Source organism: Cyprinus carpio, chromosome B2 (assembly GCF_018340385.1).
Source record: "Cyprinus carpio isolate SPL01 chromosome B2, ASM1834038v1, whole genome shotgun sequence".
NCBI classification, from domain to species: Eukaryota; Metazoa; Chordata; class Actinopteri; order Cypriniformes; family Cyprinidae; genus Cyprinus; species Cyprinus carpio.
The window spans coordinates 19,533,520-19,548,054 of record NC_056598.1 but is presented as its reverse complement, the minus strand read 5'-3'; the positions used below and the strand labels follow the sequence as shown (position 1 = coordinate 19,548,054).

At 37.9% G+C, this 14,535-nt stretch overlaps 1 protein-coding gene across 1 annotated transcript in view; it reads right to left on the bottom strand.

Moving 5' to 3' along the window:
- Positions 1-14,535, bottom strand: part of LOC109056344 (astrotactin-1-like) — a 228,090-nt gene that overhangs the window by 98,841 nt on the left and 114,714 nt on the right. Inside the window, exon 13 of the mRNA XM_042719157.1 lies at positions 12,887-13,081. Within this exon, the coding sequence (XP_042575091.1) occupies positions 12,887-13,081 (195 nt within the window). The remainder of the gene's footprint in view (positions 1-12,886; positions 13,082-14,535) is intronic.

Sequence of the window (14,535 nt, the reverse complement as noted above, 5' to 3'; positions counted from 1 at the left end):
ATGTGCACAACTCAAAAGTGGGTTGACAAATATAGAAGGGGCTTCTAGGTCTGACTGAATCAATATAAATAGGAACGAAGGAGTAAAGTGTAAGTTGATAGGATAAATTTGAAATGGTGTTAAGACATTATTTTGCATTATATTACATAAATAACATGGGGAAGCACCGAAAGAAGGTAGAGCAGCTAAAAGAAAACAAGAAAAAGCAAACTGAAGAAAGCATTGTGCAATGAAATAACTGTATATCTAAATGAGATCTTCTGAAGAACTATGGACTAGAGGAAAGAGTAAGAAAATACAGTTTGAGTTTAAACAAGAAAATATAAATAAAAAGGGAGAAGATGGGTTATAGATATAGTTTAGTTTCAAAGCAATGTGAACAAATAAGTATGTATTGGACTGATGGATAAACCGATACAACAGCAAAAGACTCAAAGACGCACAAACTAGAAACTCTGACTCAAAATCTCTCTAAGTATCTTAGGTTAGATCAAGGTTAAAGTATTCTGGGACTGAGTATATACATGTGTGGAAACCGAACAACGCGATATAAAAAATGTATGTCAAAGAAAAGTATAAATAAATGCAGGAAAGGAGAATATAGAATAAAATATTTCCTTTTCAAGGCAAAATAAGCACCTTGAAAGCACACCAGGGAAATACATAGAATAGAAACATAATTCTACAATGATGCCTGCCAGAGCATCTAGTAAATGAGCGAGCATTCAGGAAATTGTACCAGGAAACATTATGCAATCGAAATATCTCTTCAAGCATTAATGTCATATCCGATTTATAAAGTGGACTTAGATGAAAGAATTGTATTATCTCTGAAAACACAGAGCACTGTACAAATAATTAGGCTTAAACAGGGAAAAAAATAAAAATAAAATAGAGGCTTGCAAAATGCACTTCATCTTAATATCAGAGTGAAAAATGGATGAAGTGGAACAGGCTATCATTTATATTCGACACACAGTCATATATCTGGAGGTGTACAGTGCTAAATACCCCCACTTCCTGGATGACTCAAACTGTTGAGCTATTTATAAAGAAAACCGCCATTTACTTGGCTAAATAATATTAATATTCTCTATTATTTGTAATCCAAAACATTAAAAATCAGATTCTACTGATGTATATTAGATTGAAGGTTTTCTAGGGCAAATTAAATCTGGCATAAACCTCAAAAACTGTTCCCAAATACGCCCTCTCGGGTGTGCTGGAAGGTACACTGGAGCACATTCTGCAGAAATTTCTCTGAACACCGGGGGATTTCCTCTCCACATCTAATAAAAATGTAAAAAAGTTGTTTCTCTTGTCAAACTTGAAGCTCACGCTTCAATAGATACTCGCATATTGAAATATTAATAGCTCTGCGTTATTGCTTGTCAAAGTCACATCTGATAAAAGGTTCAGTTCCCCATGGAGCCAGTGCAGCTAAATAGAAATGTGCAATAAACTTAGGGGCCAGTAATTTTTATGAAAATTATGCATACAGTTCTTAAGTTTCTGAAATTATTACGGGGCAACAATTGCAGCAATAACCCCTGTGAATTAAAATGTCTGTGATTTTTGGTGCATAGTAATAATACCAATAATAAAGAAATATTAAAAATAAATGTAAATGCAACTTCATTGCTCACTACAACATTTTATATCTTACCACAACTTTCTCTTAATATTAGCTTATGAAATCAACTTCAATAAACTAATATGTATGAATAAACCTGTATTTTTGTCTAAAGGTTTAAATAAGTGCTGTCAAATGATTAATCGCATCCAAAATAAAAGTTTTTGTTTACATAATATGTGTGTATACTGTGTATATTAATTATTTAAAAAAAAATACAAACACATAAAATAAAATATAAAAAAAAAATGTTATAATTTAAAAAAATATAAATATAAAAAAAAAAAAATATAAGAATATACATATATAAATGTATACACGTATGTATTTGAAAAATATATACATGCATGTGTGTGTATTTATATATACATAATAAATATACATACACATACATATATTATGTAAACAAAAACTTTTAATCACGTTTAATCATTTGACAGCACTATTTTAAATGCTTGTTACTTTTCTTGTGGAATTCTCTAAAAATATAGACTGCGTACAGAAAAGTCTCTGGAGAGAAACCTCAGTTGCGACATAACTTCATTAATCATGTGCGACAACAAAGAATGGACATACAAGAGTGAGATTTCAGCAATATTATCTAACAGCACGGTAATTATAGACAGAAAATGCAAATTTTATAAGATACTCTGGGCATCACAGGTGGGATTATCTGTTAAATGAGAATACGGGAAAAATATAAATAATTCAAAATGGACAATTTTGAGTGTAAAACTAGGTGAACTGCTACAGTCCAGCAACAGCTGATGGCAGACTATAATAATAGAGTATAATACTGATAGAAGGTGTCTTTAAAAGACAAATACAAAACAGCAGGCTCAGAAAGCTAACACACTAAAATTGCTGGAAAATGATAACTAAAATTTGCAGCAAGTATGTTTAGTTTTCTTTCAGTATGAATAAGTAATTTCATTAAAGTTGTGTGAAGTTGATATTTCATTTCAGGCAAGATAATGAGATATCCAGTTGTCAATTAATATCATTAAGAGATGATTTCATGCATAATTAATCATAATATGTGGGCCCAAATGAATTAATCTAGAATGGCTGAATTTTGAGCACGTATTTGTAGCTTGTTTAAAACAGAAGTGTGTCATTTATATGCCACTACACAGAACTGAGGTCAAAGAAGTTTCCTCAAATACTCCACCAACCTAAATCAAATGTTGCTGTGTTAAACTGGTTAAGATGCTTGAACAAACAGAAACATTTTATTACATTAATTATTATATATTAACAATTTATAATAATTAAAAGAATTGTTTTTCACATAATTACATAACATGTACAGAAAGTTTTTTTTTTTTTCCCATTTCAGCTGTGCTAAAATCACAGCATACTGAAAACATTAAATCAACATTTCATTTATCCAAGAAAATTATCATTATAAAGGAAAGTTAGAAGAAAAATGAGCCATATGAAAATAGCTCAGACTTCATGTTTTTATAAATAATCAGACTGTTCACAGCCCATTTGTGATGTTTTAATTTAGTGCTGGGAGAAAGGTAGCACTTTGAGTTTCTTGCTGTGGATAGAAACACCCAACTGGGAGATTTTAAGTGAGGTAGTCCTAATCATTATTCTGCAAAGTCTTAATGAGAACAAAGTGCACTAAAAAATTCATTAAAACCAGCTCAAAGCACACTGGGAAGGAATGGAAGTGAAACTGGTTAAGGCTGGAACCCAGAGGAGAAGGAAAGTAATTAGGAAAGGGCACATGTTTTTAGGTGGAAAGTCTCATGATGATAAGACAGAAATCGAAATGAAATCTTGCCTGGCAATGCACACAAGATATGGAGGAGGAAATAGGCATGGATATTTGGAATGCTCTCTAAAAGCCAGTGTATAGTATTTATTTAAGATGTTAACAAAATGTTTGCATAATTTACTTGCTTAATTTCTTTGCACTCCGCTCTACAAATGCAGTGGTACACAGATATGGACTGCTACTCAACAAGAACGCTTCTCAACAAGCTAGACATTTTGGCAGCAGTGCCATAGGAAGTTTCTGGATAAAGACTGTAGCATGGCCTTGAGCACAACATCCAGTGGTTAATGCCCACTCAGTGTACCGTATTTGGAGAACAAATTGTGTAAACCCCTATGTATGTGTGTGTGCAAACTTCAGAAATATGCAGTAAAGGTTGGTTTGTCAGAATTTGTATGCCTCCCTTTGGTTTTCTATGTAGACGTTCTGACATTCTCTGTAAATATTCATCAAAGTAACTAAAAGCAACTGACTACAAACACCCTAGAAATTCCACAGCAACTATCCAAAACAATCCATCCATCCATTCACCCACCTACCTACCTACAGCAAATATAAGCACAGCTTGTAAAACCTAAATTTCAAGCTTTAAGAACTATTTCATATTTTAAACTTCTTGAAAAACTTTGGTAACACTTTATTTAAAGTAGTCCTTGTTACATGTTACATGTACCAACTATTATAATAACAATTAATTATGCATAATTACATGCAAGTAACCCTAAGCCGAACCCTAACCATATAGTAAGTACATGTTAATTAATATTACTCAGTACTTAAATGTATAATTACACTGTAACAAGGACACCTTAAAATAAAGAGTAACTCAAACTTTAACTGTCTGTACTTTTACAATGACACTGAATGGACGTATTTAAGTTTAAAGTTCAGAATACTAAAATAATGTTCACAAATGTATCAAATTTCTGTTTTTATTATATAGAGTCAAAGAGACAATATACATATATATTTGCATGGCAATTACAAAATTGGCACATAAATAGCACTAATGTGCTATTTTTGTAGAAATGGCATTGCAGCATGTCAGTTACTGCTTGGGGAGGTGCCGATTGGGCTTGTAACATGCCAGATGCTTCATCTCAAAAGACTATATATAATTAAAATGATGAGCACGGACATGCAATTGGCTTGCTAATACGCAGTACCAAACCAGGATGAACTAAAAGCTAAATTAAGCTGACAATTGGCAAGCACACAGACTGGTATTTTGAGATGGAACTGACTGGAATGGACACATTCTTTCACTTTCATAATATGTATGTTTAACAGAGATATACATTAGAATTTAAAAAGGGAAACATGGGGAAGAAGAATAATCAAAGTAAAAGCTAGAAGACTGCTTATGGTTAAAAAGAGGTTTTGTTTTTGAGACAATGAAAACACTGTCTCTATCGAAAACAAAAGTTAAGACATTTTGTATATAAACATTGGACCCCACTGACTTGTTTGGATTGTTTGGACAAAAACACTGAAATATGAGTAAATGATAAAAGAAAATTTTGTTTGAATGAAGTATGTTTTATATAGACCCCAAATTGCAACTTTTGCCAAAACACTAAATTGAACAGAATTGCTAAACCAGAATTTTCAATATGATCTCAAATTGTTTACTTCAAACACTTCCATGTTCAGATTATCTTGGCTTTTAAAAGCAACCTCAATAAATCTGTCCTTCACATTCCCTGTTTCATGACTGTCCTCTACGTTTCTTCATAAAATATACTTTACAGTGCAAGGAAACATCCAACAGCACACCCTCGCTGTAATACAGGGTTTTCAAAATGGCATGTTCATCTGTCTGAGAGCACCACTGACCTGAAAAGCATCAAACAGGAGCTAATACATTCTGCATTGTCTTTTGGGCAGGTTGTCACAGGAAATTCATTGCACCTCACGTTCAGGATTAAACAGCATGGAAATCTAACCATGCCTTTCAGATATGAGTCAGATAGTAAAAGCAGCTGCTGTGTGACAACCCAGACTTGTGGGTAGTAACTTTTGGTGGAACGCCAAAGGAAACACACGACCTTGTGTAAGTTTAAAACAGAATAATAAACAACTTCAACCTCTCTGGATGGATTTTATCTGGCAGTTGCTCACTCTTTTCCCTGTTGCATCATTTTGGAAAGAGATGAATCAGAGTTACCTCTGTAAGTATATGTTTAATTCCTCCTGAATTTATTGAGTGTACATTGCATCCGTATGAGTTGATGTAACATGAAAAATTAAATCATTTGCCATGTTATTCAATCTCTCTTTCTCTTTGAGAAGAATTCACTTGGTACTCAAAATCCATAAAACATAGCACGAAATGTGTTAAAATTAAACTGTAATATTTAGTCACTGTAATTCTTTTTGGGAAAAATACCCTTCTTTCTATGTCAATTAGGTTTATTATAAACTATGTACAGAAAATGCTATTTTCCTGAGACAATATGTGTTGTGTTATTAATGCCCATGCAAAGCAGGTGTTAACAAACTTTCTTTTAAAAATAGATAATCAAATTATATAAACATATATATAGAGAGAGAGACAGAGAGAGAGAGAGAGAGAGAGAAAGAGAGAGAGAGAGAGAGAGAGAGAGAGAGAGAGAGAGAGAGAGAGAGAGAGAGAGAGAGAGAGCATTATAACATTGGCATATTCACTACCGTTCAGATTTGGTGTCTATAATATTTTTCTAATGTTTTTGAAAGAAGTCACTTGTGCTCACAAAGGCTGCATTTATTAGATAAAAAATACAGCAAAAGTAAAAATAATGTGATTTTTTAACTTTTTTTTATTTTTACAACCTAAAATAACCATTTTCCTTTTTTAATATATTTTGAAATGTTATTCATTTTTGTGATGGTAAAGCTGAATTTCCAGTCTTCAGTGTCACAAAGACCCTTCAGATCCTTCAGAAACTAAACTACTATGTTGATTTGGTGCTCAAGAAACAGTTATCACAGTTTGTACAACCTAATATTTTTGTGGAAACTGTGATACATTTTGGTTTCAATTATGAATAAAAAAATTCAAAAGAGCAGTATTTATTTGAAATGAATCTTTACTGTCACTTTCGACCAATTAATGTTTCCTAGCTGAATGAATTTATTAATCACTCAAATAAATAAATAAATAAATAAAAATGTACTGAATCCAAACTTAAATGGTAATTTACAAATAGTAATCAAGCATACTGTATTTTAAAGTGTTGAGTCAGGAAATCAAGCCAGATTGTAGATGTCTGCTTAAACCTCCCTATCTGCACATTCACAACCAACTTGTGTGCAAATTGTGTTGAGGTGTTCAGCACATATTCTGTGGATATTGTGCACCTTTAACAGATTTGCATAATTTCTTTATTGAACCAGGCCCAGCAAAAACAATGCATAGAAATAAATGGTAATATTAGCGAATACTATTTTTTCTTAGTGAATTCCCCCTTCAGTGTTCCACAGTGAAATAAAAAACAAACATTTAACCACCAAAAATCTCATTAATCAAACATAAAAAACATTTAAACCCTTGCATTAGATCAGATAACCTTACCTTGAGTAATCAAAAAGCAAGCATTTGTCTCAATTAATCATAAAAGTGTTTTGTTTATCCATGGTGTTCGCTTTAAAGATTTCCATTCCTCACCCTAGAAGATCAAACAACATTTCATTTCCTGCCACTGCTCCTCCTGAGCACCAGAATTTTGACTATTTCCTCAGGTCTGAAATTAATTGTCAAAGCCCTGCTATACTCTATGAAGGATTAATGAACTTGCCGTATCCTCCTTTTGTTCAGCTGAAGATCCAGTAGATTCAGCTGGCCCAATTAAGCCCCATTAAACCAAACTTGCTTATGGTCACTTTTAATTTGCTCCTCGCCATTCCATATAATTAGAGTGCGTGTTAGGCCTGGGCCTCTCAAAAGGTGAAGAGAACAGCACAAAGAGTAAGTCCTGGAGCATGAGGGCCAGTTGTGCTTTTCAAAGGCCGTCTAAACCCAAGGTCTCTATGGGTGCCTCCAAATGAGATCAGAGCTTTTGAGATTTGGCTTCTTGATAATATTAACTCTCCTCCCACTATTTCTCCATCACTCAGGCCTCCCTCCTCCCGTACTGCACCAATAAAACCATGTGGAGTAAATGGATAAACTGCTGCAGGAAACTGCGCCTGTAAGTGTCTGTGTTTAATTTAAGGGTCATCAATGACTTTGCATGGTGACCTTTAGGTTGAGCTGACCACAGTGCTCTTTTAATTAGATAACCTTCAAGGGTCTTTCTATGTAATAAGATAGAGATTCTGCTGTGCTGTATTTCACAGGATTTGTGCTTTTATTAAATTAGACTTGATGATTGAATAGTGTAACTGCTGTCCATTTAAGACCAACAGTACAAAGACAATTTCAGACAAATACTGGACATATAGTTTATGCTATCAATAGTAAAACAAATAAAATCTTTAAAGGTATAGTAAAACTAAAAATATTTGGCATCCAAGTAAAGTCAATGGGGTTCCCCTTCAGGAACTCGAGCAGTGTCGAAACACTACGGAAATAGCTTCAGTGTGACCAAACTCTGAATCACATGTGTAATCAGTCCAATGGATGGGTGAGATGTCACGGGCAGTGTGACGTAGCGACCATGAAGCTTAAAAGCATGTGCGGTGGATACAGCGGCAGCTTTCTGTCATTCAGCCAGCGCTCTGTGTGTGTATCAGTCTATATCCATTTGTGAGTCTTATTTAGTGTTGTCTGTCCCTCACTATAAGTCATGCCAAAGGCAAGAGATAAGACTAAACACTTGGGTGAGAGCAGGCAGCGTTTCACGCTGTGTGTTCCTCCATGCCCATGCTACATTACGGGTGAGGATACACACAGTCTGTGCGTTGTCTGCTTGGGAGCAAAGCACGCAGAGTTAGCTCTTGAGGGAAGGCGGGAGCAGCCCCCTCTGTGTACCAGCTCCTCATACCGGGAGGCACAAAAACAAAGCTCCCCTGTGTCAGGTCCGGAAGCCTCGGTGACACTCTAGGCCGAGTCTTCTAAGGCGAAGCCGAATCTGTTCTTTTGTCTAAGAAGACCTTGGACAAGAAGTCCTGTTGCTTCTGGCTCAGGACTTCTGAGGGCAGGCCCTTTTGGGGAAGAGTGGTGTACATCATACAGTGCCCGTCTCTTATTAGTGCCCTCAGAAGATTGTTCTGCCAACCCTGCCACCCACGGTGCTTCAGGGCACAGCGGTCTCCAGCAAGCACTTCTCTCAGTCTCCACCTGGAAACACAACGTTACTGGGAGGCTCTCTACCTCTTCAGAGGTCTCTAGAACAGCTAGTTTGGCCTTCCCCTGCCAGTCCGTCGCTTCAGGGCATCGAGCTAGCTGTTCTGATTACACCAGAGGTCAGTCTCAAGAGACTGATTCCCTTAGTAGACTATTTGGCAGCGTGGAAACCTCTGCCTAATGTGTCTCAATGGGTCCTGCACACTGTAGAGAGAGGCTACAGAACCCAGTTCGGTTCTCCTCTGCCTCATTTCAACGGGGTCATTCCAACTCTGGTGGGCAGCGAGCAGGCTCTTGTAATGGAACAAGAAGTAAACACTCTCTTGAGGAATGAGGCCATTGTGGTGGTCCCTCCTCTTGACAGAGAGTCCGGGTTCTACAGCCGGTACTTCATCGTTCCAAAGAAGGATGGAGGGTTGCAATTTAGATCTGCATCAATTGAACTGCTCAACTTAAGTTCAGGATGCTTACAATCAAACAATATCTCCATCTTTCCCCAACACAGGAAGTTACTGAGGTTTGCTTTTGGGGGTAAAGCTTACCAATATTGGGTTCTTCCCTTCGACCTTGCACTCTTACCCCCGGCACTTTGACAAAGTATGTGGATGCTGCCCTGGCTCCTCTACGACTACAGGGCATCCGCATACTCAACTACATCAATGATTGGTTGATATTAGCTCAATCAGAGCAGATGGCGGTTCAGAATCGAGATGTCATTCTTGCTCACATGAAAGAGCTGGGGTTAAGACTAAATGCCAAGAAAATTGTGCTTTCTCCAGTACAGAGAACACTTATCTGGGCATGGAGTGGGATTCAACCACGATGCAGGTACAACTGTTTTCTGCTCGGATCGAGTCGATCCTCACTGCAGGTGCGAGAGTAAGAAAAGGCCGGGCACTCACTGTCAAGCAGCTTCAAAAACTGCTGGGTCTGATGGCAGTTGCATCCAATGTGATAACTTTTGGCCAGCTGGAGATGAGACCCCTACAGTGGTGGCTAAAGACCAAGGGGTTCTCCTCTAGGGGAAACCCACTCCGCATGCTAAAAGTCTTGCTGCAATGCCTATGTGCCTAAGTAATGTGGAGAAAACCTTGGTTCTTGTCTCAGGGACTAGTGCTGGGAGCTCCTTGTTGACATGTAATGCTTGCAACGGTCTCTTCCCTCACCGTTTGGGGAGCGGTCATGAGTGGCCAGTCGGCCCACAGTCTGTGGAGTGGTCACCATCTCACGTGCCACATCAACTGCCTGGAGATGCTGGCCATGTTTCTAGCATTAAAACACTTTCTACCAGACCTAAGAGATTGCAATGTGTTGGTGCGCACTTACAACACAGTGGTGGTGCCTTACATCAACCACCAGGGAGGTCTGAGTCCATGCTCCCTTTACAGGCTGGCACACCAGATCCTTGTGTGGTCCCAGGGCAAACTCCTCTCGCTAAGAGCAGTTCACATTCGTGGGCATCTCAATATGGGAGCAGACATCCTGTCGAGGCAGGGGCTGAGGCCCGGGGAATAGAGGCTTCACCCCGAGGTGGTGGCTGTGGCTGTGACTCAGGAGACATCGCACTGTCTCCTCTGGTTCTCTCTGACTCATCCAGCTCCTCTTGGACTGGACACTATGGTACAGACTTGACCGAGGCTTCGTCTGTTGTGGGTGTGGCCCCTAAGGGGGCACAACTCGTAGCTTCCGGTCTCTCAACCGAGGTTGTTTCCTGTCTACATTAGACACCCCCTAATTACACATTTCCTCCGCGGTGCACTGCGGCTGAGGCCTCTGGTACGATCTTGTGTCCCCCTGTGGGTCTTGGCTGTGGTGCTAGAGCAGGGGTGTCAAACTCAATTCCTGGAGGGCCGGAGCCCTGCAGAGTTTAGTTCCAACCCTGCTCCAATACATACCATGTAGTTTTCAAATAAGCCTGAAGGACATGATTAGTTGGATCAGGTGTGTTTAATTAGGGTTGCATCTAAACTCTGCAGGGTTCCGGCCCTCCAGGAATTGAGTTTGACACCCCTGTGCTAGAGGCTCTCTGTAAACCTCCTTTCGAGCCTATAGAGGAGATATCTGATCGTCATCTCACTATTAAGACTACCTTTCTTCTGGCGATTGCTTCTTTTAAGAGAGTTGGCGATCTGCAGGCCCTCTCAGTGGCCCCTTCTTATTTAGACTTTATGCCCAGTCTGGCCAAAGCATTTCTCTATCCCCAAGCGGGTTATGTACAGAAAGTTCCCTCCTCTACACCACGGCCTGTTGTAGTCCAGGCCTTCTATCCTCCTCCCATTCAGGATCCAGACCAGCAGAAGCTTAACTGTATTTGTCTAATGCAAGCACTGGACACATACGTCCACAGAGCTGCACTGTGGAGAAAGGCGGACCAACTGCTAGTGTACTATGGTCCCCCCAAGAGAGGTCTTTCTGCTACTAGACAGACCCTCAGCCGGTGGATAGTGGATGCCATTTTTTGATTCTTATGAATCTTCTGATCTCCCCTTCCCCTTGGGGGTCAAGGCTCACTCTACCAGAAGTGTGGTGGCCTCCAAGCCCTTTCTGGCAGGTGTTTCTATGCAGGACATCTGCAATGCTGCAGGCTGGTCCATGCCCCTAACGTTTGTCACGTTCTATGGCCTCGATGTGCAAGCCTCTCCAGGCTCTTCTGTTCTCTCGCCCTAGCTGTGCTCTTCCACACTAGGCAGGGATTTGAAAGTCTGGTGGCATGGGCATAATCGTTTCCATAGCATTTCGACACAGCTTGAGTTCCTGAAGGGGAACGTCTCTAGGTTACGCATATAATCATAGTTCCCCGAGGGAACAAGACACTGCGTCTCAGTGCCATACTTCCAGCATCCCTGCGAGCACTAACTTCATTTACCAGAAGCTGCCGCTGTATCCACCGCACTTGCTTTTAAGCTTCCTGGTCGCTACGTCACTCTGCCCGTGACATCTCGCCCATCCATTGGACTGATAACACACGTTATTCAGAGCGTGGTCACACTGAAGGCATTCCCGTAGCATTTCCCATAGCCTTAAATGCGTAACCCAGAGACATTTTCTAAGTTCTTTCTTTTATGTACAGTATTTAATTCAATAATTTTTATTTTATTTTTAATTTATTTAATTTGGGGTGTTTTACAAAAGAAAGAAGTGTTTCACATGTTTAGAATTAAATGAGGGTGACTAGATGATGACAATTTTCATTTTTGGGTGAACTATCCCTTTTACTTTACTAAATATAAACTGTTTGTTGGCCCATGTGGAATAAATAACTCTCTAAAATAGATGGTTTCAAACAATTATATATTTATGCACTAGTTACTTAGCTAAATAAATAAGTTACTTAGCTAAATAAATAAATAATTCTACATTAAGAGTTACAGGCTAATAAAATAAAATACTCTCCACTTGGTGGAAAGAATTCAACTCACTTTGAAAGTCAGCACAATAGATATTGTTCCAAAGCAGCTTGAAAACGAATGTTGGCAGTTCCAACAACAACAACAAACAACAACAATTCCCTAGCAATTAGTAAGTGAGAAAGAAACTTTAGACAAACCATGAATCAATTAAAAGTGAAGGTTATCTTCTTGTGCAAGCACATATTAAAGATATTTATATGTCATACTGGTAAAGGCATACATAAATGTTACATCTAAACAGTTTATAGTGATTTTTGATTAATAGAATATTTTGTGAGTATTAGAGTTTTATCATATTAGTATTCCCACCAATATAAAAAAGCCATATGGCACTTTCAGTCAGAGACGTGCCAGGGCAGGTAGAGAACGTTATGACTTGTAATTTCCTGATCCTATCCTTCTCTGTTTTCCTTATCATATACTTTCACCTCGCCATTGTCCTGTCAATATAATTGGCAAAAGCTCCAAAATAAAATAAATAAGCCAGTGGAGTATATGTGTTATGGTTAACAGTTAACTCCACTTTCCAAACAAGCTAAACAACACCTCTTAAGCCTGTTAAAATCACTGTAACAGCAGGCTCCAGTGACATATAATTCATATTTCTGAACCGCACATATTAATTTTTGATTTAATAAATCCAAGAGAAATATAAAGATACAATTCAATACCACATTCCACATTATCATCTCAATGTTGCTAATATAAAAATGGATAAAAAAAATTAAAAAAAAAAGTTATCTCTCATCCTTAGCACTGGTAAAATCATGCACATTGTAAAACATCACCTGAAGGAAGCCTTAAGGATCTGTCCAGATGTAATCTCTTTGGTGTGGTTATTGTAGCCGTAGAAGAGGTCCCCAAACACAGTCTGGTTGGCTGGGATGTCAGCTATGTCCCCACAGTCCACTCCCTCAGTGCAGGCTTCTGACAGCGGCTGACATGAGCGGCCATCTGCTCCTCTCTTATAATCTTCAATACATCTACAAACATACGGCAATGAGAAAAGGATATGAGCTAAAGGAAGAGAGGAAAGGAAAGTATGTCTGCCAAAGTAAGATAATGCTTGCCACTATCGGTCAAGACACACCAAATTATTCTTTATGATACTTTTTTCATCATTTTAGGAAATTGGTAAAGTCATCAAAAACTATGAAATCATACAGATGAGAATATGGGAACTATTCAATGACCAACAAATGTCAAATCAATTAGGCTTCTTCTAACATCCAGTATACAGTACATTGTCAATAAAGCAGGTTACATTAATTCATTGTTGACCTTTCTATACACAATACTGGTAATGAGTAATTTGCCATTATTCGTTTCCGAGAACTGTAAATAAGAGTTTTCGAAATTGTAAATAAAACAAAAAGAAAATACCATTTCAGCATGTCAAAATTCCACGCTCAATTCAGTGAGATACTTGCTATTTATTTGGAATTATTCCTAAAATTTTCTATCAGTTTCTGAGTGAAAACTGTTTCACCACAAATTTTTGTTTCAGTGCATTGCAACTAATTAAATAAAAAGACTAAAAAATATTGCATTATATTAAGTAAGGAATCATAAGTACGTTTTGAATGCATTAGCATTTATAATTTTTATTTCTCCCCTAAATCATAAATCATAAATCACTTCATGAAACAGAGCAATGTGTAGTACTAGTTCAGCATTCAAAACTACAGGTAATGATCTCACAGCATAGCATCTGTCATAAATTTAGGTTTGCAATTCTTTTTATTTACTGCAAAACAGTATCATTGTAATAGCGTGACAGCTCACAGGAGTCGTTTATATTTATGGGACTTTGAAACTTAGCTGTCACGTCTGCTCTGTACTACACAAGCAACAGAGAGAAAGAAGTGTCAGGGCTTAAACGCTCAGTCTCACTTCTCTTGGTAACACACTAGTTTTACAGGAAACTGTCATCAGCGTAGGTGAGACACATCCTCTCGGCTGCACATCCATAGCACAGACAACGATTTAAGTGGCTTCAGATTGCCTGTCACATTATCAGGTTCTCCAGAGAAAAAGAGAATTATGCACATTTGCCAACTTTAGTCGAAGCGACATGCCTATAACAGCGAATGATCTCTGAGACTCTGAATAGGTCAGGAAAAAGGTTGTGTTAGCAAGGAAGAAGTTGTAAGACAGTGGTTATTTATTCTACCTGGCTCATATTCTCTACAGCTGACACATTAAATTCTGGAAGTTGAAGGAATGGTTAGTGCTGGGTGATGCATGTGATGTCATGTCAGAGTAAAAGCAATTCCACCAAGACATGACAGGACACAGAAATGGCATTTGAGTTGAGTTCCCTTTAAAAAGAATAATATATAAACTCATTTTTTATTTTTATTTATTTCTTTTTTTTTTGAAAGAAGGAAGGAATTAATACTTTTATTCAGCAAGGATGCACAAAATGGATCATTGT